The 25498-nt window shown below is 42.0% G+C and overlaps 1 protein-coding gene across 1 annotated transcript; it reads left to right on the plus strand.

The window, feature by feature from the left end:
- Positions 1 to 21439: 21439 nt before the first annotated feature.
- LOC109200704 (sialic acid-binding Ig-like lectin 12) lies at positions 21440 to 23954 on the plus strand. Its single transcript, XM_019356291.2, has 5 exons — positions 21440 to 22132; positions 23143 to 23224; positions 23317 to 23377; positions 23524 to 23711; positions 23843 to 23954. Exons 1-5 carry the CDS (start codon positions 21655 to 21657, stop codon positions 23907 to 23909), a joined length of 876 nt encoding a protein of 291 aa, XP_019211836.1. The 5' UTR covers positions 21440 to 21654; the 3' UTR covers positions 23910 to 23954.
- The last annotated feature ends 1544 nt before the right edge of the window (positions 23955 to 25498 follow it).

Genomic DNA, 25498 nt, shown 5'->3' on the forward strand with positions numbered 1-25498 from the left:
GACAGTGAGAGGCCCACGGGGATCCCATTAAGGCTGCTGAAGCATTTCCTGTTTTGTGAGCGTGCCTTTGGTGATTTTGAAATACAGTATCACTGGACAGGGTGATTCTATATAAGAGTTATTTTAATCCAACCAGAAACAGAGTAAGAATAAAGCTGTGAGCCTCCTCCTGAGTGGAGAGAATTTGCAGGAATTTTTGAGTATCTTGTTAAGAAAAGGGAAAAGAGATTCTGTGTACGGCAACCGTGAAGTTCTAGATTAAATCAGAGAGAACAATGTGGCCGAAGGTTGGATCTGATATGAGTGAACAGAGGACCGGTCTAAAAGATTAGAGGTACGCACAAACCTGTTCAATAAGCAAATTGTGCAAATTGGCTGAATTCTAAATTATCTGTTCGCTGACTAGATGATCTTAACTACTAAATTGGTGCAGTAGGGGTAAAACTGAATTCTCGAGAATAAAGTAAAACGTCGAAGTAATGAATGAGTAACTTGGAAGTAATGAGAAGCTTTGAAGCAGGATAATGAAACTTTGAGAAACAGACAGTACTGAGTTAAAAGGTTTATGGTATTTCATGTAAAAAAAAGAAAGAAAAAGAGACCAATGCATGTTTAAGAATAGAGAAGAATATAAGAGTTATTGTCAGCTTATGGTTTAATAAGTGTCAAACTCACGGGATTGGAGAATCCTGTACTTCTTTGAGACTTCAAAGAGGAGCTCCGGCGTGGGCATACGTCAGGTGGTGTTGCCGAGAGTTGTGGGCTCGGTGAATAGCTAATGATCAGAGGATCATTTTGGGAGATGCTTATTTGTAAGTAAAAGGATTAAGTTCGGACGAGGAAGTCCGACAGAAACACCTGGTGCTGTCAGGATGTTTAAGTGACACAGAAGTTCAGAAAATCGAGTCAGAAATGGTTTTGTGGCTCTTGGTAAACTGATTTGAAGGAAAATCAGTGTTTATTGTGCTGAAGTAACAGATCCGGCGTGGTCTGAGGAAAAGAAATAAATCGGTTAATGGCTGATATATTTATATGAATTTGGTGGATCTGCTGAGTCCAGAAAATAATCAAGGCGGACTGTGTTTGTTCGAACGTTAATAAATGATCCAGGAAGAATTGCCCTGGGTCTGTGTGTGTGTGTGTGTGTGTTGTTCAGTGACAACATGCACAGTTTAAAATTGGGCCCTGTTCCTTCCTCTTTTTAGTTTCAAAACACAAAGGCTGTTGATGAAGAATTACTGTGTAAGGAACGGCTTCACTTTTGATTAGGGAAAATATGCTTACTTTTGGGTTTATGAAGATCTCGTAACAATCTGGGGGAGATGCCGGGGTAAAAAGAGTGAGCTCGGACGAAGGGGTCCGAGAAAAGAACACCGTGAGTTGAGCAAGGTGTTTAACTGGCTCAGGATTTCAGAGAATCGAGTCAGCTGTGATCTCGAGTTTTAATGGTAAGTTGATTTTAAAGGAAAATCAATGTTTACCATGTTGAAGTAATTCTGATGATATTACTAGATGTGTTGTGATACAAGTAAAGAATAAGTTGTGTAAATGTGGACACACGATTGTGTTGAGATGTATGGATCGGCTGCGGTCCACCTGATAAATGAATACTGGGTAAACTGAGACAATAAACTGTTTTTAAATCTTCACTGGCTGCAGTGAGATACATGTGCTGAAGATTACTGGACTCGGCGAGGTCCATATGATGAAGTTCTTGGGAGATAAATGACAGAAACAGTTTCTGAATTTTGAGGAGAATTCTGAAGCACTGAGGTTGAATTTTCTCTGTGCTTGTGCGCTGTGTGGACTTATATCAGAGTTATAAGTCCAAAGGTTATGACCTGGAGGTCATTCATGGTGTTTAAAGAAGAACAGGAATTAGAAAAGGATATTAATGTCATATTTGTGTAAATTGAGGAAAACTCACCACGTGTTCACCTTTTTCATTTAAAGGGACACGGACATTAACACACACACACACAGTACTTGGGTGTGAGTTACTTCCTCTTTAATTTTAACGGTAACACGTGTTCATTTAACTAGAATTCAGCAGTGGATGAGACAGGATTTAGGTTAGGGCTAGTTAAAGATAAAGATGACTTTTATTAGTCCCACAGCTGGGAAATTTGTTTGTTAAAGCAAAAGTGCAAAGTTATGCAGCAGAAATTAGAAAACACTGGAATGCAATAAAATAAAGTAGAATAGAATAAAATAGAATACCAATACTATATACAGCTGAGTAAGAAAATACAAAATACAACTTTGTCAAAGAAAGAAGTGCACATATAGCAGTCTTAGTCTTAGTATGAGGGTTCTTGTAAGTAAAAGATTATGCTCAAAGTTTTATGCCCTGGAGGCCAAGAGTCGTGTGTAGAGAGAACATGACTTAGAAACGGACATTTAAGGTCACATTTTGTCTAAGATGGGAGAATTGTCCCATATGTGTTTATTTCTCTTCTTTTTAAGAGGACAGACGCACTGAGTGTTGTCTACTTGCTCTTTTGATTCTAAGCAAGCATGTTTGATAAAATACTCTTAGGAAAGCGTATTTGAGTGCTTCTAAGTGTGTGAATGTTGTGAGTACTTGATTTGAATGATTCTGTGTGATTTGTACAAAATAATAATAAGTAATAATAACTCATAGGGGAGTGCGTGAATAGAGGAGGCCTGAGAGAGTGTGTGTGCGTCAAACAGGAAGTCTGATTATAGCTGGGGAGAGACGTTGCAGCATGAAACAGAGCAATAGAGACTGAATGTCTTAAGAAAAAGTAATAAAATATATTAATTACATGTTTTAGAAAAAGAGAGACTGAGAAAATAAATACATGAACTAACAATTACATTAATGAATAGAAACACACGTACACAAATTGTTACAGGTGAATGTTGGAATAATCAAGAAGTGAGATAGCTTAATATACTGATGAAATGAAGAAAGCAGCTTACACTCCTTTGATTTCCAGAGTCAGTGTGTCCCCTCCCTCATAGCACCCGTGCCCACTTGGCCCCCGTATCAGGCGAAGCATGGAAGGCTGGACAGCCCATGACGGGTAAGATCCCACCTCGAAACCCTGGGACAACCTAAGGCAAGGCGCAGTCACGATTGCTTGAACCTAGGTCCCTAAGTGAGCTTGGACTCACTGGAGAGACGGGACTTGAAGGGTAAAGCCGCTGGGCAGAGGGGAAATGTCATTAACAATGACGAGTGATGAGCCAAAGAGGGAGACACTCACTGTCTTTCAGGGTGAATTGTTCCCTGAACCTGAAAATCAAGCTCTAACTTCTGGCTGAGGACAAGGAATGTTGTTATTTAAGGAGGGAGATCAAATTTGCGAAAGAGAAAAACTGACTGTTTAAGTGGAACCTTGTGAGGGAGTCTGAAAAAACCACGAAAAGAAACATATACACAATCACACACACAAATAGAAATGCGTTAACCTTAGAATACAAAAGAGCTCATGAACATCAGATAGCAGGTTTAGCATAGGAGTCTGTTTATCATGTTGTCCAACTCGCTTAGTGTGTAGTAAGTTTTCAGGAGAGAAAATTTAGAATTTAGTGTGGATGGTGTGCAAGTTGTGTGGTGTTTAACGAGATTTTCTGTGTTTTGAGCAGGTGAAATTATGTTAAGTTGAACTGAGAGTGTCAGGACCCTGAAGAACTTGTGGCAAAATGTTCTGTGTTTAAGATTGTTGAGGTTGTTGTTGTAGTGATGGGTTACTTTTATCGGTTAGATTTGTTTCGTTTTCTTATTTTAATGGAGGGAGTTTTATCAAACATGCACATGTCTAAGGGGGTTCATCATTTTTGTAACAGTGCACTTAGAAAACCTGTCAGGTGATTTTGTTTTGTGTTTGGATGAGCCAATAATCAGCTCTCTTTTTCTCATTTTTGTTCTAAGCAGGCCTGCAAAAGAGTGGATAACAGCGCTGAAAATTCTCGGTGACCTTCTCCAGATTACAATGGCCAGAGGAGAAGGCTAAGTCTCTGTCTAAAAGGATTGCCGCGAGCCAATCCAGTCTAAAAGCAGAAAGAACTATTTCCTAAAAACAAAATAAAACAAATGAATGAGCGCATGTTGCTGAGAGTGAAGACTCTGATTATTTGCGAGATAGTCTCCACTGTCAGCAAGACCTGATGTTAATGCATGTGAGTGAATGTGTGTAAATGGATGGTGACTGGACGGACGAGGCAGACCATAGGTTGGACCGACTGGACACTGAGATAAAGACTGGACTAAGGTTAGACACATGACTGATAACTGTTCTGTTTTAAGTTTTCTTTTTATAACACAGGTTGGATCATAAGTGGGGAAAAACTGAGGATGAAATGTGAAGTTCTGGTTAACACACAGGTTTTTGTTTCTACGAAGTTCAAGGATGCAGGCTGTGGATGGAGCCAAGAAAAGATTTGACATAATGATTAATTTGATTTCATTCCTTAAACACAGGTTTGAAGGGCCGGAGCATGAATATTTAATATGATATGACTAACCTTTTTCTTTTAATCTCCTAAGCTCGAGTGAAGGATTTTGAGTTTGTAACACATAAGATGTGTCACAAAAGGGGAGTTACAGGATTTAAGGTTTAATTTGAAATGGGTTTTAGGATCGTTTTATGACGTTTGGGGTTTTTGATAATTTAGATATAGAAATTGTTTTGTGTTCTTTTTGATCTGTTTCTATGCTTAGATGGTGATGGTTTATATCTTACCCTGGGTGTGTTTAATAAAACTAAAAGTGTTGCTCACACACATGAAGGGCATGGAGATTAAGTAAAGTTAATATAAGGACAGAGCCCAGAACATGATATGGTGAAACAACTTTGAATGATTAAAGGAACCTTAGATGAACACAGTAGATTAGTGAGGTGTAGCAGAGAGAGGCTTTTTGTTTTCTATCCTTTACAGGAGAAGATTTCAGGACCACAGCGACCACAGGGGGGCGAGAATCCTGGAAGCCTGAGATCAAACGGAACCAACCAGAGAAAGGAGAAGAACAGAGCACAAATACACCTAGTTGTTTATATAACAAAGAAGATCAAAAGCTTGTTAGACATAGGTTATAATGGAAGAATAAAAGGGATGAGAGGAACTTTACATAACATAGAAATCCTGCAACAATTCGTAAATTGCCCAAACACAGTGTTCAGACCGGATATGCGCTACCCGTTAAAGGGGGCGAAGAAATCAGGCCTAAGTTTGAAAAATGAAATGGGTTAACTCGATAGAGGATGTTTCCAAAGGTAGAGAAAATAATGTAGGACCTTTTACCAGGAGAAAGCTAATTGTATCTTTTACACTTTACAGTGTGCACTGAGGGAAGTCAGGAATAGTTTAAATTAGGATTAAAAAATTAAACTAGGTGAAAAGGGGTGTAGCAAGTAGATTTAGGGCAGCTCACAGCCTGGCGTAAACGCAAGGTGCCGTCACACAGCTTAAGTTATTTGTTTGATTTATTTTAAACATTGAAAACATACAACCCGTTGAGGAGACAGATAGGGTTGGGGAATTGAAAGGTTTTGTTTGTTTAGCATAATTTCTTTTGTTATATTTTAGCTTTAACAGGGAACATGCCTCTCTGGAGCTTCTCTCCTGATGCTACCCTGCCAAACACCCTTATCCATAGAGACTATGTCAGCTCCCAAACAGACAGCAACAAACCAAATCTAGCAATAAAACAACTTAAACATCAATAGTAACAAAGCAAGAACAATACAGAATCCACATCTGAACCGAAGATTAAAACAGTGAAATGTGGATTATTAAATATTAGGTCTCTCTCTTCAAAGCCTCTGTTAGCTCACGCCAAGCGGTCGCAGCAGATGGTTGCCCGTACCTGAGCCTGGTTCTGTCGGAGGTTTCTTCCTGTTAAAAGGGAGTTTTCCTTCCCACTGTTGCCAAAGTGCTTGCTCAATAGGGGGTCACAAGATTGTTGGGTTTTTCTCTGTATCTATGAAGCGCCTGGAGCCAATTTTTGTTGTGATTTGGCGCTATATAAATAAAATTCAATTGAATTGTATTGAAGTAAACTTAATGTGATAAATTAGGAATTAGTTCATTTCTCAAGTGAAAAATGAAAAAGGGGGACTGGTGTTAGGAATAAAAGAAATATTTTTAATGTGTACTCTAATAATGAAGGCTTGTAGAGCAAGGCCACCTTTGACTTACAAACAAGAGCTCAGCCAGACTGAAAAACAGGAAGTTTTAGTGCACAAGGCATATTAATAGATATAGACACAAAAAGAGGAACTCCCCATACAAACAATGTTCAAGACTGTGTGACGTGTAAAGTACCGAAATAATACCATATAAGTCACAGCTGATGATTCTAATGTTAGAGAGCTCTTGCAACTGGCGTCTGAGCTGTGCAGAGGTCTCTCACCCCCGGAAGATGATTGAATAAAGAAAGACAGGTACTTATGTAGGTCAGCATAAGATTGAGTCCAACAGAAGCAAGGCACCCTATATGCGCACAGCATGCAGCAGGGGTTGCCAAAATAATATAGAAAACAGCACATGTAGTGAGAGAACACCCACCAAAAAGTTCTGACTACACATAGTGTGGTGGCATATGTGAACTCGCAGGCGTTCACGATGACATCATTAGCACAACAGAGACTGAGTAAAGTTTTAGATGCTCCGAATCTGACATTTACACATGAAGGAATCAATCAGGAGAACCTCATGATTGTACTAAGAAAGCAGAAGTTGAAGGGAAAGTCAGGGAAGATTTAAAAGCAGAACCTATCCCTGGAGCTGAGGATTGGTTCAGAGATGGCTGCTGTCATCGTGATGAAGAAGGATCGAAAGCAGGCTATGCTATAGTCTGCAAACAAGGAACTGAATTTGAGCCCACGAGGAACTCCAGAAGTGGAAGGAGCCACGCTGGAGGGTCCTTACGAGGTCGTTGCCAGAACAACTACAGCAGTTCAACTGAAAGGGAAAGGCGATACCTGGTATCATTGGTCGCAGTGTGCGCCAGCACATGAGAGGTTGGTAGAGGAAAACTCCTCTACACCAAACACAGGTGTCAACGATAACGAGCAGAGGCAAAATAAATCCTCTCACCTGTGCAACGGGCCAACCAGTAGTCTACCTGGGAGGCCGAAGAAAGAAGAGGAGCAGCGCAGAAGGTCGCCACGCCAGCAGAAAGGAGCGGTGACAAGTTGAGGACTCCACAAAAGCAGGGGAGTTTCATTCCAGGATATAAAGTTTATATAACATGATGCAAACACACGAGTCAGAGACACATAATGAGAAAACTGATTAGAATGTTCCTTACAACTACATGTTTATTGTATGCAATGATATTAACTATGGCTGTGTTGTTTATTGTCTATATTTTGCAGGGCACTCTGGACCACTTGTCTGAACACGGAGGCCAGTCCAGCACAGCGCTTCCTGAGACTGTAGTTGCTAAAACGGGATCGGTAAAAAACACAAAAGCGCGAGGTGTCAGGTAAAGGTGATGAGTGTCTCAGCATGAATAATGGCATAGAGTTGAATTATGGTAAAGGGTCTACCCGCTCATTCACATTTGATTTGTGTGACGTTATTAAGTGTACAGGAGCTAGTAGTAGCTGGAGAGCGTATGATGTATGGGTCTGCAATCACCCCATGATATGCTTAGGGCAAATTTAGTTGATGCAAAGTCTAAGCCGCTCGCAGAAAGCTTAATCACCATTCTGACTGATCAGATGGTAACTTGGAGAACAGTAGCTCAAAAGGAACAGGAACCAAAAGAGAGATTACTTCTGACGACAGATTACTCTAGACTGAAGCCTAAGGATTTGATAAAGCGTGCCACCGGTTTCAAGGACAGTAACCTCTGGCTTGATTGGGTGGCTCAAAATGCTAGAGAACAACATGTATTAAAGGCTATTCCACAACACAACACACGTACCTTAGCCGCCAGAGGTAAGAGACATATTTTGGCCAAAAGAGGGACCCAGGGTACACATGCATATGACCCTAGGTTAAACTCTCCAACCTAGACTCTATTGGAGTGCCCAGGAGAGTTCCAGATGAGTACAAGCTGGTAAATCTGATAGTGGTAGAATTTGAAAGTAACTATGTTCATTGGAATCTGCTGAGACTCTCTAACCTAACCAGGGATGCCATGATGGGGTTCGCAGAACAATTGGGTCCGAGTTTGCTGATGGGAAATCGAATGGCCTTTAACATGAGAAGGGAGGCGTGTGCGCCATATTCGGAGACATGTGCTGGACTTTTATCCCTAATAATACTGCCCCAGATGGCTCAGTAACCCGAGCTCTGGAGGGCTTGAAAACTTTGTCTAAAACTATGCATGAACACTCAGGTATCGAAAATCTGCTGGCGTCCTGGATGACATCTGTGTTTGGACAATGGAAAGGTGTGGCTATGTCAGTGATGTTTTCTTTGACTGTACTTTTGGGAATACTGGTCATCGCTAGTTGTTGTATCATTCCTTGTGTCAGAGGATTGTTGGTAAAAGTAATGGCGAGGGTTCCTAACCCTGGCTGGGTTGAGGGCATCTACCAGATGAACTTAGAACCCATAGAGTGGGCCAGGGAGTGATACAACATGAAGTGTGGTGACATTCCTTGTTGGAATGTCAAAAGAGGGAATGTTGGGATTTAGAGATTCTTTTATTGCTGCCATATACTCTGCCTTATGATAAATGCATTAATAACATGTTCTACAGTATTATTTTATCAGTAATATTGTTTACAGGGTTCATATTGCATTGAATATGTTTGTCATCACATTCATTTTATTCACAGGTTGAGTTTATTTTATACACAATGCATAACTGTGCTTGTTTAGAGTTGATGTTCTATCCAAGAGGGTTTTACATGTTGAGGGAAGATGAGAACATAGCAGGTTAATTGCATGCATGCTTACAATACACATAAATCTAGTAGCAGGCCTGAGCGAAGGCCCAAGTGTCTTCTGCTTCTTATTTGAGACCTGCGCCAATTCAGTCTACTTAGTGATTGAGGACGAGGGTCCATTATTAGCCCTTAGAGGCCCTGAAGCTTGAAGTTATTACCTTAAAAGGAAGGTGTTATCAAAGAGAGAAGTTATATGTCTGTTTATAGTTATTAGAGATGTACAAGATGTACCCTTGTCTGTAAACAATGACTGGACATAATGTATTTTTGACCTGTATTGACGTGTATGTGGGGGTGTGATCCTCTATGCTATAAAACCAGAACTCAGTGTATTTTTGTCAGAGCAAATAAGCCATATGCTGACGGTTGTTCTCCGTTGTCAATAAACTCATCGTTTGATTGCACTTTTCTGGGCCTCCGTCGTTTGTTGTCTGGTCTACAGTTGATCGATCTCGCTTCATCATCCAGCCGGTCCGTGCTATATCGCCCCTCCTGACCCGAAGTGGTATAACCTTTTTTTGGGTTTTTTTTAGAAAAGTTTGATCCTCTCTCCCCCTCTCCCCCTCTCCAAAATAATAAATTCTCTGGGGGAAGCATCCCGATCTCTCGGAGGTAATTCCGACCATGACACTTGTCACAGTCAGGGGAACCACAGCAAGGAAAGGTTAACAAGGCCATCCCCAAACTGTTCCCACTGTCTGAAATTTCCTGATATGATGATTTTACATTTCCTACCACTTCATGGCTGAGTTGGTGTTGTTTCCAATCACTTGCAGTTCATTTTAATCACCGCTAGCAGCTGACTGTGGAATATTTAGTAGTTGGGAAATTTCATGACTGGACTTGTTGCACAGGTGGAATTATATCACAGCACAATGCTGGAACATTCTTTCACAGACACATGGTTTGAAATCCTTCAGCTGGAAACATTCATAAACACATGAAGACATGAAATGGATATCAAATATATCAAAGCTGAACTCATTTCCTGTCCATCTGCATAGAGCAAGAAACTGCTCTGGTTCTCACACCAAGAAATACAAAATTAGTGACACTTCTGTTTTCTGTTTATTTTCAGTTGGCTCATCTGCATATTAGTGCAGTGAACAGGAAAGAAGCTGGTATTTTATAATAGTTGGATTTCTTTCTTCTACTTGGAGAGCACAGCAAAAAGGTATCTCAGTAAAACGGCTCCAATGATCATTTTGAATCAAAACTCTGGTTCAGTCCTGAATGTAGCCGACACTGGTAAAATCGTTCACTCCCTGAGGATGTCAGAGGACTTTTAGTCATGTTCAGGTCATTGAAAAGAGAAGATGGATCTCTGAGAGTCACTGACCAAACAGAACCATGGAAAACTGATATCCACCACAGCAGTGTGGATTTTGAAAAAGGGAGCCTTACAGGAAGGTTAGTCTTTAAAGACTTGTCCACACTGACCATTTGTTGAAGCTGCTTCTTATGCTGAACAAAAGAAAGCTTATACCTTTAATTATTTCCTGTTTTTTATGATTTTCAGAGTATTATTTCAAAATCAGATAAATGTTTTTGCTTTTTAAAGAATTCATTAAATAAAATCATCTGGTTCCAAGCATAAAATGTGTTTATATTTTTTTCTTTGAGTTTCTGTTGTTTCAGTTTCCCCCAGTGGTGAGACTTTAGTGTTGCTGCTTCACTACTGAGGACTCCACTGTCTACATCCATCATCCCACCAATGCTCTTTGCACTGATCCATTTCAGTGCCACAGAAGAATCAGTTCATACAAGTTAAAGAAAAAAGAGCACATGCTGAGAACAACATTATCTTTATTTTTCATTGAACGAGTGAAGATAATCAAAGTGGATAAATAGTAGTTTTTAACTTCTGTGGTTACTTGCATTTGTCCTACTGTGAACAGGAAGGAAGCTGGTGTATTTAAACACTTCCTTTATCTGCCTGCAGACCACAGCAAAAGAAATCTTCAGACAACGTCCTTCACATTTGTAAGTAGAACTGTTCTTTGATGGGTCTGATTCCTGGATACATTATTTGCCTGCTGACATGTTTTGTTGTCTCTGAAGTCACACAGACAGATGAGAGGAGCAGCTATGAGATTAAATACAGCAGTGAGAGGGTTTGTTGTCGTCATTCTCTCTGTGTCAGGTACTGTGTGTTGACATTTACATTGTAGGAACAAATGTAGGAAAGACAAATGTAGGAAAGTTGAATTAAGTCTTTAAAATCAGGCTTAAAATCTGAGTTGAGAGCAAAAAATAATGATACAAATGTTGGTTTTGTGAAAAATCAATAATTTCCTGGACACTGTGGGTCCAAATTCTGGGTTAACGATTTTTCTGTTTTCATGTATTCATTTTTTATTGTGTCCAAACGTTTCTATAGACTAAACATTACTTTTAGGGAGGTTGAAATGGAAACAACATGTATTTTTGCCAACTACATGTAATAAATAACCAGACATCTGTGAACATGGAAACAACTTTAGTTTTAGTCAAAGGAGTTTGCAAAGAAAAAAGCGTCTGGACTTCTTTAAGTTGCTTGAAGACGTTTCACCTCTCATCCGAGAAGCTTCTTCAGTTCTTCTTCAGTTCAGGAAGAAGCTTCTCGGATGAGAGGTGAAACGTCTTCAAGCAACTTAAAGAAGTCCAGACGCTTTTTTCTTTGCAAACTCCTTTGACTACGATGACCTGGATGACTGAGAATCTTCACAGACAACTTTAGTTTTACTTGTTTTTCTGTCATGACCTGTAAACATGTACACGTTTCACTTGTTTCAAATGTCTCTTTAGGTTCAAGGTTCAAGGTTCTTTATTTGTCACATGCATAGTTATACAAGTATAACACACAGTGAAATGTATCCTGACACGCTCCTCGACATGTGCAAAAACATGGGGGGGGGGCCGTAGAGGAATAACATTATAAATATATATATATATAGTATATACATTGGGTGAATGTGCAGTAGAAGCAGCAGCAGGTGAATTCTGTACATTAATATGAATAGACATCTGACTATTTTACAGAATGGACAATATAAACATATTTAAAGTTAAAGGAAGTTAAAGGAATTGAGTGTCTGGAGGAGAGTCTCAGTCAATTATAGATGATGTGAGATGGCGTGTGTGTGTGTGTGTGTGTGTGGGGGGGGGGTTGGTTTAGGGTCCGGATGGCTTGAGGATAGAAGCTCCTCTTGAGTCTCTCTGTCCTTGCCCGGATGATGCGGAACCTTCTACCAGATTGTAGAAGTTGGAACAGTTTGTTGCCAGGATGGGACGGGTCCTTCAGTATCTGCGTTGCTCTAGTCCGGCATCTCCTGGTGTAGGTGTCCTGAAGTGGGGGGAGAGCAATCCTGCAGCAGCGTTCTGCTGTACGGATCACTCTCTGGAGAGCTTTTTGGTCCTTCACACAGCTGTTCCCGAACCACGCGGTCATGTTCTGTGTGAGGATACTCTCCACAGCGCCTGTATAGAAGATCCTGAGGATCTTTGGAGAGACCCTGAACTTCCTTAGTTGTCGGAGGTGATACAGGCGCTGCCTAGCCTTCTTGGTCTGGACCTGAATGTGGGCAGCCCATGTCAGGTCTGAGGAGATGTGGACACCAAGATATTTGAAGGACTGCACCCTCTCCACTGGAGCTCCATTGATGAAAATGGGTTTGTAGTCTCTGTGCTGACTCCTTCTGAAGTCCACCACCAGCTCCTTGGTCTTGCTGACGTTCAGCTGGAGGTGGTTGTCCTGGCACCATGATGCCAAATTCTTCACTTCGTCCATGTAGGCCGCCTCATCGCTGTTGGAGATGGCACCCAACACCACTGTGTCGTCAGCAAACTTCACAATGGTGTTGGAGCCGTGGGTGGCCACACAGTCCGAAGTGTAGAGGGAGTAGAGCAGTGGCGAGAGGACACATCCCTGTGGTGCTCCTGTGTTGATGGTGATGCTGTCGGAGACACACCCACCCACCCTCACCACCTGAGTTCTGCCGGTGAGAAAGTCCAACACCCATGCACACAGACGGCTGTTGAGTCCCAGGTCCCTCAGCTTTGTGAACAGTCTGCTGGGCACTATTGTGTTAAACGCTGAACTGTAATCAACAAACAGCATTCTCACATAGTTACCCTGTTTCTTGTCCACGTGGCTGAGGGTAGTGTGCAGGACATGGGCGATGGCGTCTTCAGTGGATCTGTTGGGTCGGTAGGCGAACTGGAGCGGATCTGTGGAGTCTGGGATGGAGGAGGAGATGATGTTCTTCAGCAGCCTCTCAAACACCTTCATGACTACCGAGGTCAGCGCAACTGGCCGGTAATCGTTCAGGGATGAGGGTTTGCTGTTCTTGGGCACCGGGATGATGGTGGATCTTTTGAAGCATGTGGGGACCACAGACTTCGCCAGGGACTCGTTGAAGATGTAAGTGAACACACCTGCTAGCTGGTCAGCACAGCAGCGCAGCAGACGGCCGGTGATGCCGTCTGGCCCCGCCGCTTTCCTTGTGTTCACTCTCCTCAATGCCGCTCGGACGTCATGCTCCGCGAAGCTGGTCACCGGTCTCTCGTTGATGACGTCATTGTCCTCGGTAGTCCTGCGGTAGATGGCATTAGCCGCCTGGCTAACCTCGAAACGGGCGTAGAACTGGTTCAGCTCATTGGTGAATGCAGAGTCGGCGTTGATCGGCGCAGTGTCCCTGGGTTTGTAGTCCGTAATGGTGCGTAGTCCGTGCCACATACTCCGTGTGTCGCCCTGGTGGAAGCGGGACTCCACACGCTCCCGGTACCGGCGTTTGGCATCTCTCACCGCGCGCCGCACGCCGTATGATGCCGCTTTGTAGGCGCTCATATCGCCAGTGGCGAGACCCACGTTGTAGGTGGCGGTCCTGGCGTTTACTGCAGCGCGGATCGATCTGTCCATCCACGGTTTCTGGTTAGGGAATGTGGTGACTCTCGCAGTGGGGATAATCTCCTCCGCTAGCATGTTGACGAAGCTTACTGCTACTTCCGTAAACTCGTTGATGTTGACTGCGCATGCTCTGAACATGTCCCAGTCGACGTCGTCGAGTGCGTCCTGTAGCGTAGCTTCTGATTGGGCAGACCACCGTTTCACCTCCCTCGTGGTTACTTCTTCCCTCCATATGTTTTGTTTATACTGGGGGATGAGGAAGATGGCGTTGTGGTCAGACTTCCCAAAAGCCGGGTGTGAGACGGCTTTGTAGCCCTGCTTGTATGGTGTGTAGCAGTGATCCAAAATTCGGTCCCCCCTCGTTGGACACGAGACATGCTGGGAAAAGTTTGGCATGACTTGTCTGAGGTTCGCTTTATTAAAGTCTCCTGCTACAATGAGGGCTGCGCCCGGATCTTTGTTTTGAAGCGAACTCAGCACATCATGTAATTCGGACAAAGCCATACCTGTGTCCGCTTGGGGTGGGATGTAGACTGCCGTGGCGATGACCGAGTTGAACTCACGGGGCAGATAGAAAGGGCGGCACTTAATGCTCAGGAATTCCAGATGTGGCGAGCAGCTGCTGGAAAGAGTAGAAATGCTCCTGGCATCACACCACTTTCTGTTTACCATGAAGCACACTCCTCCACCTTTTGTTTTGTTCGACTCTGCCGTTCTGTCCGCGCGGAGCACAAAGAATGAATCCGACGGAGTTACGGCCTGGTCCGGCACGGTGGGGGTCAGCCATGTCTCCGTGAAGCACAGAATGTTGCAGTCCCTCATGTCACGTTGGAAGGTGACTCTTGCTCTTAGGTCATCGAGTTTGTTCTCCATGGATTGTACGTTGGCCAGTAGGATACTGGGCAGTGGTGCGCGATGCGCCTGCTGTCTCAGTCTGTTCCTAATGCCAGCGCGTTTCCCCCGGTGCTTCTTTGTTCTACGCCTCGGATGAGCGGCCCGTCCTTTGTTGTTCTCCGCGCCGCGTAGAATCTCTGGCGGCCAGGATGGGTCAGGTTTAAAAGTGTCCAAGATAAGATGTGCAACCTTGTCACCGATGTTTACAAGTGATCTGCCGTCGTATACTATAAGACTAGAGGATTTTGGAATGTAAACCAGTGCAAAAAATAAATAAAAAACAAGAAAAGTGGATAGTCGGAGCGGAGCGGTCAGGAAGGCGTCTGGACGTGGCCGCGCCATCTTCTCATGTTTTTATATTCCTCTTTCTGTCAATCTATAAAACTCTGTGTCTGAAAATTGCTGTACAAATAAATCTGAATTGTCCTCTGTATGTTGGTGCAGTTATGCTATAGCTGCTCTAATTTTTTTCTCAGTGTCTGCATGTTTGTTCTGCTTTTACTTGGTTTCACAACTCGGCTGTGAACAGAGAGGAGAGAAAAGCACATTGTGATGTTTTCCTTCACAATAATTAAACGACTGCTGTTTGTGTGAAACTGAAGACTGAACAAAGTCAAATCTCATTATTGATTCATTTTTAACATTAAAAACAAACTATTTATAAGAGTGTAAATATCCACCCATCCATTGTCTTCTACGCCTACAATTCAGGGTCAAAGGGCAGCACTATCTATCACTATCGAAGGTTACCAGTCTGTTGCAGGCCTAACACAGAGAGACGGGCAGCCTTTCATACTCACACCTATCAGCAATTTTAGAATCACAGGTAACCTAAACCCACTACCTGGTTTGAACAGAGGCACTCCTTGTTGTGAGACAAGATTGCAAACATGTAACTGTATTTGTTCGGCGATAACCACATGCTGTCTCAGCAACAATCGCATTGACTTGTCAGTTCACAGTCACTGTGTTACAGCCTCCTGCTGTCAGCTCGGCTCCTCATCACACACACTCCTGGTCCCAGCGACCCAGACTCCTCCGCCACTGCCGCTGAACCCTCTACTCCAGCCCTCCCCCGCCTCTGCTGTGGTGGTTGGGTGTGCTTTGTGTGAGCCAAAAAAACCCACCCAACCACCACAGTCTGTGTTATGAATATTTTTAGAGGAACTTTCTGTCCTCTGTGGGTACACCAATAGGAAATGTGATGATCAGATCTGTTATTGTGGTAAAATTGTTGTAATTCCACGCCACATAAAAAAGTGTCTAAATATTTGTGTGGAGACTAAAGGTGTAAATGATGTGTTGGAAATAGGTAGAGAGAGGTAGGGAAAAAATAACATGTACAACAATGAGAATCGGCTGTGTGGCACTGTTTTATCTGCTAGCCAACAAGTCTTAATGACAGCTTGTAGCAGAGATTGAAAAAATTATTCTTCAAAGATAAGGAGATAAACACAACACGGTACCAGTAATAAAAGTCTAAACAAAGGCGCATTGACACGATATCAATTCTATCAAACTGCCAGACAGTTTGAAGTTGACGGGAAACGTCAACAGCAATTGGCGTGCCTTCAAGCAATGAGTCCAGCTGTACGATTTGAAACCAAGACAGTGCGAGAAAGGTAGCATTAATGATTAGAATTGCTGGACTTCAAGCTATTGCCCACATAGCAAGCAGGTCTGGCCCGGATCTGGTATCAAGCCAGCACTGCTGGCTGACTTCTGGCATGATAAGACGTATGTCATCCAGATATGGGCCAGGCATATATGGCACTGTCTACGTGATGGCATGCCACATCTGGCTCGATTGTGGTTTGGTTTATGTGGCCCAGGCTCATAGAAAACAGGTCTGGCCTGGATCCAGCATCAAACTGGCACTTCTGACTGACTACTGTCACGGCAGAGTGTATGTCAACCAGATGTGGGCCAGGTCTGGCAATGAGGCACTATTTATGTTCCTATTTTCCTATTTTAGTTAGAAGACCCAAATGCCTTGTTGCAATACTATACTGCTATGGTAGCCAATGTTTCAAATGCAGGTTTGACAGGTTTGTGAGTTTACACTTTATCCAAAACCTAGTGAGGGTTTACTCATCTTTGCCAATGGTTGGCTGTAGCTCAGGCAGTAGAGCAGGTCACCTATTGATTGGAAGGTTAGTGGTTCGATCCCTGGAGTCCCTGAAGTGTGTGGTTGGGTGAGTGTGTTGTGTAGAGCACTGGGAGAGTTAAAAAATGCTATATACGAATCAGTCCATTCACTGTCCGAACTGAGTTTCGGCATGTTACTTTTGCACTATTGTGCACATGTTGTTATTACATGGCTTAATTAAGGTACACATTAGGCTGACATCTGGGGCCAGAACTGAAACTGTTCTGGGCCAGCACAGGGCTAGCAGTATGTCAGCAACTGGCCCATGGCTGCACACAACTTACACGTGGCCCAAAGGATGACAGATGTAATCCACACATGGGCCTGCATAGGACCACCAGTGTGTCTGCAACTGGCCTTGTGCTGGCCCATGTGTGGGCCACCTTTGGCAAACCAGATCTGGGCCTTCAAAGGGCCGTCATTCTTGGCGGTATGTGGGCCATGTGTAAGCACATTGTGTGGGCCACAAACACTGCACCTTCAATTCAAGGTTGGGCAGATACTGTTTCCTGAGACTACCAATGGAACATTTAATAGAAGGACTCAAAGGTGTCAGAGTTCATGTGGATGACATAATTATCTGGGGCTGTAAATGCAAGAACAAATGAGGAGAGACTGATCAGGGTATTTGAGCAGGTTCACAAATATGGACTTAAGCTCAACAAGAGCAAATGTTGGTTTGCAGTGCAAGAAATTGTGTTTTGGGGAGACAAACTCTCAGCTCAAGGAGTTCAGCCTCACCAAGAAAAAGTCGAGGCAGTACTGGACATAAAGATCCACAGACAGTGCTTCACTGTTATGCTTGTGCCATCTGCCATATTGCTTTGTGTTTGTTGTTTTAAACATATGTTTTAGTGATATACAGGTTTAAAAACAACCTTAAAAAGTGAGTATGTGAGTTTATTCTCATTGTTATCTTCTTCAAAGACAAGGAGTTAAACAAAACAAGGATGACCAAACTAAGTGGACCAAAATTTCACACAACATAAATGTGTGATGGAGAGACAGGAAGTTGGGAAATAGTTTTACTAAAAGTTCATAAAACAAGATACAAAACAAAAAAAGACACAAACAAACAGGAAAACTTGTTAGAAAAGATAATGAGAAAGAAGGTTATTGCAACTAAATAAACATGCAAAGACTGACTGTAGTGTTTATACAGAGGAACTAATGAGGTGAATGTAAACAGGTGAGCAGGAAGGAGGAGACGATGGAGTCCTTTGATTGGCAGGACAGGTGGATGAGGCTGAAATGACCAGAGAGTCAGTGACATCATGACACCGAGCTGAAACATTCAGAAATGATTAAAAAAAAATATCTAGAAATAATAAAACAACAAAATTTATATCATAACTATTTATTTTAATGAATATAAATCAGTGATTTTGTCATTGATGAGTCTGAGTTTTGTCCAATTATTCTCTTTGTCTTTGAACTCATTGTTAACTGAAAGTTTTAACAGTGATTGTGGTTTCTGATGTGCTCGGTGTTACAGTGGTACAGAGTCAGGATGGCTGTGAAAGGATCAGCTGTGGAGATAAAATGCAGATACACATACCCATCCAGGATACAATATCACTACTAAAGTTCAAAAGAAATTGTGGTTTACTAAAATAACTAATTGTGAACCTGTGGATCTGAAATCAGACTCAGACTACACAGGACGAGTGGAGTATGGTTCTAATCAGAAGGACTGCACTCTGAGAATCACAGAGCTGAGAGAGCGACTCAGCTGTGTACAAGTTCAGATTCATAACAAACCATTAGGAGGGAGCTATACTGGTTCACCTGGAGTCACTTTGACTGTCACAGGTAACATTTTATTTGAATTCATTATTTGCTTCCAGGTACAGTTTGCACATATTTTAAGAAGATAATCTGAATTTGTGTTGTTTCCTCATGTATGCAGATCTCCAGGTGCAGCTGATCACATCACAGCACCAACAGGATGGTACCGAGGTACAGCTGAAATGTCACAGCAGCTGCCTGATAAAAAAAAGAAGGTACCCTGCTTGTGTCACTGAAGAATGCGAGTTTGATTGATGACACCAGCCTTGACCTTTTGACCTTACCGGAAGTACTCCGGAAGTGTCTAATCGATTCCATGGGCGTTTCTCAATATGCGTACTTGTGCGTACTTGCGTTCTCGTGTACTCGTGTACGTCATCAGTCGGAGACCAAGTACTGTTCCAATTCGAAGTACGCATCAAGCCGAGAACGCGAAAAAGTCCTGCCCGTTTTATCGAGCATGCATCGGTGTGGACTTGGTACAGCTAAATATCCCAGAATGCATTTCGTCCAAAACTCAACAGCGGACTCCCGGCACATCGTTCTCAACCCCCCCCCCCGTTCACGGTCTTAGCTGTCTATAGTATTGAGTGTCCACTAGAATAGAAATAAAAGCGTTCTAACATCTCACCTGCTTGTTTTTATTAAGGTATGTACACGTATGTACATGTACACTACTTTTATTAATAGAGGTTTCACTACTGAGGTTAAACATGATATATAAGTCACTTACATCACTTCTAAATGTTAATGTTTGGTTTATTTCAGTGTTTTATTTGTTCCTGAGTAAATCGGTTTGGCTGTGATTAAAGTTAAGCTTCATAACATGTTACTCACAGTTAAATTAAGAGGGGACGGCAGTAAAAACTCCGGACCTGTGACATCATCACGTACGCAGGTGTTCCAATTGTACAAATCGCGAGTCCGTGCTCGCGTTCTCGGCGGGTACGTACTCCCGTGCGTTCTCAGCGAGTACGTACTCACCGAGAACCCAAGTACGTGCTCGCGTACTTGAGAATTGATAAACGGCCTCTGTGTTTCACACAGTCTGTGTCGCGTCGTCTGTGTTCCCAACCTCCATGTTTTCACGGCCAGTCTTTGCATTCTTAGTTTTCTGGGTCTTCATAGTTTATCACAGTATCAGTTTCCCGGTTTAGTTATAGTTTAGTTTAGTCACTGTGATTCTGCCTTGTTTAACCTCTATGTCATCAGCCATAATAAAGGCTCGCTTTCAGTTTAAATTCACTCCCGTCTCCTCACCTGTGTTCGCACCTGGGTCCACCACACACACCACCGCACGGCCTGTCTCCACAGACCGTGACAGAGCTGTTGAGAAACTGCTTTTTCAATGATCTTACTTAAAAATGGGAGATTTGAGATCAGCCTGTAGTTGTTCATTTGTGTCGTGTCAAGATTGTCCTTTTTCAGTATAGGTTTAATTACAGCAGTTTTTAGTGGTTCTGGAAACACACCTGACATTAAAGAAAAGTCTACGATCTGTAACAGGTCTGACTCCAAAGTCTTTGAGACCTTTTTGAAAAAACTTGTTGGCAGGACATCTAAACAGCAAGTTCAGTTGACCTAAGATGTCCTCCAGGTCTTTGCTGTTAATAGGGTGAAACTGTTTGATGGTGGTTAAACAGTTTTTCAGGGGACACAGTACATATCCTGAATCTGCTGTTGATGTATTAATTGCTTGTCTAATCTTTTGGATTTTTTCTGTGAAGAATTTGGCAAAGTCATTGCAGGCCATGGTCGAATGAAGTTCAGCTGCCACTGACACAGGAGGGTTTGTTAGCCTGTCAACTGTAGAGAATAAGACCCGAGCATTATGACTGTTTTTGATGATGATGTCAGAGAAGTACGACCTCCTTGCACTCCTCAGTTGTAAATTATAATTGTGAAGTTTCTCTTTATAGATGTCATAATGAACCTGGAGGTTTGTTTTTCTCCATCTGCGCTCAGCTTTCCTACACTCTCTTTTTTCATTTTTCACCAGTGTGGAGTTTCTCCATGGAGACTTCTTCCTTCCAGAGATAACCTTCACCTTAATGGGAGCAATGGTGTCCATTACATTTAACATTTTAGCATTGAAGCTATTGACGAGCTCATTGACTGAACCTCTGGACAGGTCAGGTGTTAATGGGAAGACCTGGTTGCAGGGTCTACCTTACAATATAAAGCACCTTGAGGCAGCTGTTGTTGGAATTTGGTTGCTGTATAAATAAAATTGAATTGAATTTATATAGAATTAAATTGAATATAACCTTTACTCTTTATATCGATTTCACTCAGCTTACCAACATCATCAGTCAGGAATAATAATTTGTGCTTTTTAAACATGAAATATAAAGAACATAATGTATCAAATACACTCATCATTTAGCTTAACCTATGCAGTATATTAATCACTTATTATTTATTTTCCATAAAGATAACAATAAAGACTCAGCTCTCATCATGATTGGTCAATCAGAGACATTATTCCAGTTTTGCCAACACGTTCCAGACATATTCTTGTTTGATGAATTTCCAAAATTTGGAAAGGGAAAGTCAAACATATGAGAGGACTATTCTTCCAGCTCCAGTTCACATATTTTTTTATCACCACCTGCAGTTTGAGAAATGAAAAGTGTGAAAAAAAACTTAGCAGCGTCTGATTTGGTGATAAGTGGAGCCTCAGCAGGAAATGAGGCTTCATTTCTCGCTGTGTGTTTGAAGTCTGTCAAGAGATGTATTCTAAAGACACTTCTTCAGCTGAGAATCAGAGAGTAGAAACACACACGTTGCAGTTTTTACTTGCAAGGGCAGTCACAGAGCGCTCACACCCGAGAGTGAGGCTCAAGGACTCGCACTCTGTTTCTGCTCTGGTCTTTATTTATATACAAGGGTCATACAACAGTAAGTGCGTTTGTTCATGACAGTGGAATGTGGATGATGTGTATGTATGTGTATGTGTGTGTGGGTGTGTGAGCGGGGAGCGGCTCCTCTTCCCGGTAGGGAGTGAAACTACTTGTTCAGCTCTTATTTATCGCTGGAAGGAACTGCTCCTTCCCTGCATGATAACAGAACACAGAACAAGTCTTGTAACAAACAACAGTCCGAGTCATCAAAAAGTCACCATGCAGTATTCTATCATCGCAGGCTTATATCATTCAAAGTTTATACTGACTACTAAGTACAATTTTCCATTGACAAAGTCTTGTACATTTAAAATATTTTTTGCTCTAAAAATCCAACCACAGTTTGTAAATATGTTCATGTTTCCTCCTCCAGATGCTCCAGAGCTTCCCTCTGTGTCAGTGAGTCCCTCTGCTGAGATAGTGGAGGGCAGTTCAGTGACTCTGACCTGTAGCAGTGATGCTAACCCAGCAGCTAATTACACCTGGTACAAGGAGGATGAAGACTCCTCTAGAACATCAGGACACAACTTCACCATCAGCAACATCAGACCTGAGCACAGTGGGAGTTATTACTGTGTGGCCCACAACAATAGAGGGACTCATAACTCCACCTTACAGCTGACTGTTGTAGCAGGTAATCAATGACATTCAGCTCATGTGGATTTAATGATGATGGCAGTGAGGAGGATAGCTCATCCAACAGCTGGAAGCTGCTCGGTCACTTCAAAGATCACACTCTCCACATTTTTACATCCTAGAATTTTGTCCTCTTCATTGTTGGTGATATAAATCTGATGTGTTGCTTTTCTGTATACAGAACATCTGTTGCTCTGAGGAAGAGCTTTGGCTGCATTGTTGGGTTCTTCTGGCAGTGTTTGACTTTAACTTACACTTGACTGATGGCCTTTCTTCACAAAGTATCCTCCTCACTGCATGAGCTCAGAGGTTAATAGTAGAAGTTAAACATGTAGACAAAGTTACAACTGAAAGCTGCTGAAACTGCAGCAGTACTGTTCTGTACTTTTGTAGCAGTCGTTGACATATGATATATGACTCTACATTCTTAGTGTTACTTTCTGTACTCAGGAAGTGATGCTGGTTTAACTTCAAATTTAATTGTAATGTTTCTGTTTTTCTCACATGAACTTCTGACATCAGCAGTGGTGTAGCAGGAGTCTGGAGGAGGATATGTCTTCCTAAAACTTTGTTCATTGACTGCTCAAATTTTCAATGCTGGGATGGCACCAGTTAACTCATTGTGCTGAAGGACTAATCTAAGTTGTCTAACTCTAACTATATGCCAGTACATCAGTGATCAGAGCACCGCTTTAACTGTTCTAACCTGCAGTAACTCTACTTTATGTTACAATCAGATAATTGAGGCCATAAAATAAGGAAAGCATTACATGAGTTTCAGTGAACTCAAGTCTTACAGTAGCTTATTTTGCTGACTATTCATGCATGAACAAGCTCCTGTACAGTTTTACAAAGAGTACAATTATCTAAAATTCCAGGCACAGTAACATTTATTCTACAATGTTGTGGCTTAACTTGACTTGATGTCGTGCCTGAATCGACTCTGTGCTCAGTTGTTGTAATGCTAACTTAACTGTCAGTGTTTTATTTTGATCTTTGTTTCCACAGGAGCAGGAACATTAGAAGCTGCTGGAGTAACTGCTGCTGTTCTCCTGCCTGTCATATTCTTCTCTGTCTTCCTGTGGATTCAGTGAGCAGATCTGTTACATTATTGTTTACAAGATAAAGTTTGATGAGTTTATGAATGTCATTATTTTGTTCAACATTAATTGTCCCAACCAGAAAAAAGAGGATGTCCAAGGAACCTGTTAAATCTGAAGACAGAGCCAACAACAGAGAACAGGTGAAAACAGTCACATCAGTGTTGTACAAATAACCAACATTGTGGTTTTAAACTTCCTGGTAGACTCCCAAATCCTTCTTTGCTGTTGTTCTTTAACTCAAATACATTTGATCACATTTGTAGCTGAGATCTCTTTTCCTATACAGTGTTTACCTGACCAGAGACAGCCAGAGGAGCAGGATGATCTTCAGTACACCAGCATCCACTTCTCCAATAACCAGGCAGATCCTCTCTACTCCAACATCAGAGCAGCTCAGCCTCACAGACAAATGCAGGAACAGGAAGTTACTGAGTACACTGCTGTTAGATTTAACAGAGGCAGTGCAGCCAAGAGGTGAGAGAGACCGTCCTCTCATGTCTAAGAAACAAACTCACTGCTTTTACTGTTCTTTTTCACCATTAATGGAAATGATTTCAGTTGATGCTATATCCTCCAAATCATGAAATCTTCTTCTCTGTTTTCAGAGACAGAAGTCAGGAAACAGGAGAGTCTCCATGTGCACTGTTCTCCACAGTCAACAAAACCAGATGAAGGGACGGGTTGATGATGATGTGATATTTACGTAGACTTAAAAAATATTATAAAATATAATATTAATATATATTTGTTGTTGTTGTTAAATATCACACTTTTAATAATAGACCAAGATCTGAGTGTATACAAAATGCAGGTTTTAAATGAAGAATTATTTTTTAAGGGACAAGCAGCTATCCAGACCTACCTGGATGTAGGAATCCAATAAAGTCTTTTCACAACAGACATGTCAAAGTGGATCAGCTTCCTCACTTTGTTCAGTGGATCACACTTTGCTAACTGTACCAGTCTCAGATTTAATTATTCTGAAACTAAGTTTAAGCTTCCCATAACTTTTTGTTGCAAGTTACATTACTGATATAATAAATATAATATGATTGTATTGTTCATCCACAAGTGCAGTCTCTGGCTCAACCACAGAAGCTTGGTATGTTTGGTTGTCAGTCCAGACATTACTGCTTGAATGCCTGTCATGAATTTAGCTAATCCAAGTGCAATTGCGTGGAGAAAGTCTTTAACATTGTCCCAACTTCCCTTAAGTACAGTTGCTGCAGATGTGGGCTGGATATGCTCATCTCTCCTGGTGTCCTGCAAGGAAACAACCACATTCTTTAGAATAAAAAGCTATATTTAGTCTACTTATTTCATTTATCTGTGGCCAGGTTGTGGGAGAAGCAGCCTAAGCAGAGAACTCCAGACCTCCCTCTCCACAGCCACCTCCTCCAGCTTATCCAGGGGAACTCCATCAGGTCCTGGGTCTGATCCAGGGCCTCCTCCTGGTTGGACACAGCCAGTACACCTCACCTGGGAGACGCCCAGGTGGAATCCTTGTCACATGCCAGAACTACTTTCACTGGATCCTTTCGATGTGGAAGAGAGAAAAATACAGAGAAAAAAAAACAACAGTCATATGACCTCTGATGAGCATGTGCTTTGGCAACAGTGGGAAGGAAAAACTCCCTTTTAAAAGGAAGAACCCTCCAGTACAACCAGGCTGAGGGAGCACCAGCCATATGCCAGATCCACTGATAGTGGTCTTCTTACTATTCCACAGACCTGTTTGAAAACAAAGGGGGATTGCGCTTTTCAAACTCTAGCTCCAATATTGTGGAACAGTTTAGCTCCCTCGCTACCCAGCATCACCTCTGTGGCTTCTTTTAACCTCCTAAGACCCGAACTCTTTCATGGCATGCTTTTTTTAATTTTTCTTTGCTATTTGGGCTGATTGGGACAAAGAATTAGCAGATTTTTTTTTTTTTGCCTGATTTTTGTTTCTGAGAAAAATGAGATCCACATATGAGGACATTTGTTTTAATTTTGATAGAACAGTAGCAGTATAATGTCCTCGTAAGTGGATATCAGGCCTTTGTAGAGCAAAATTTTGTATTTTGGTCTAGACAACCGAAAATGTGATGTCCACATATGTGGATGCCAGGTCCTAGGAGGTTAAAAACAACTTAAAACACATCTGTTTAGACAGGCATTTGGGTAATGTTTATGTGTAATATGTTGTTTTATTTCATATGCTTTTATAGTCTCATGTGAAGCACTTTGTAATACTCTTAAAGTGCTATATAAATAAATTT

This window comes from Oreochromis niloticus, unplaced genomic scaffold, assembly GCF_001858045.2.
Source record: "Oreochromis niloticus isolate F11D_XX unplaced genomic scaffold, O_niloticus_UMD_NMBU tig00007421_pilon, whole genome shotgun sequence".
Classification (NCBI taxonomy): domain Eukaryota; kingdom Metazoa; phylum Chordata; class Actinopteri; order Cichliformes; family Cichlidae; genus Oreochromis; species Oreochromis niloticus.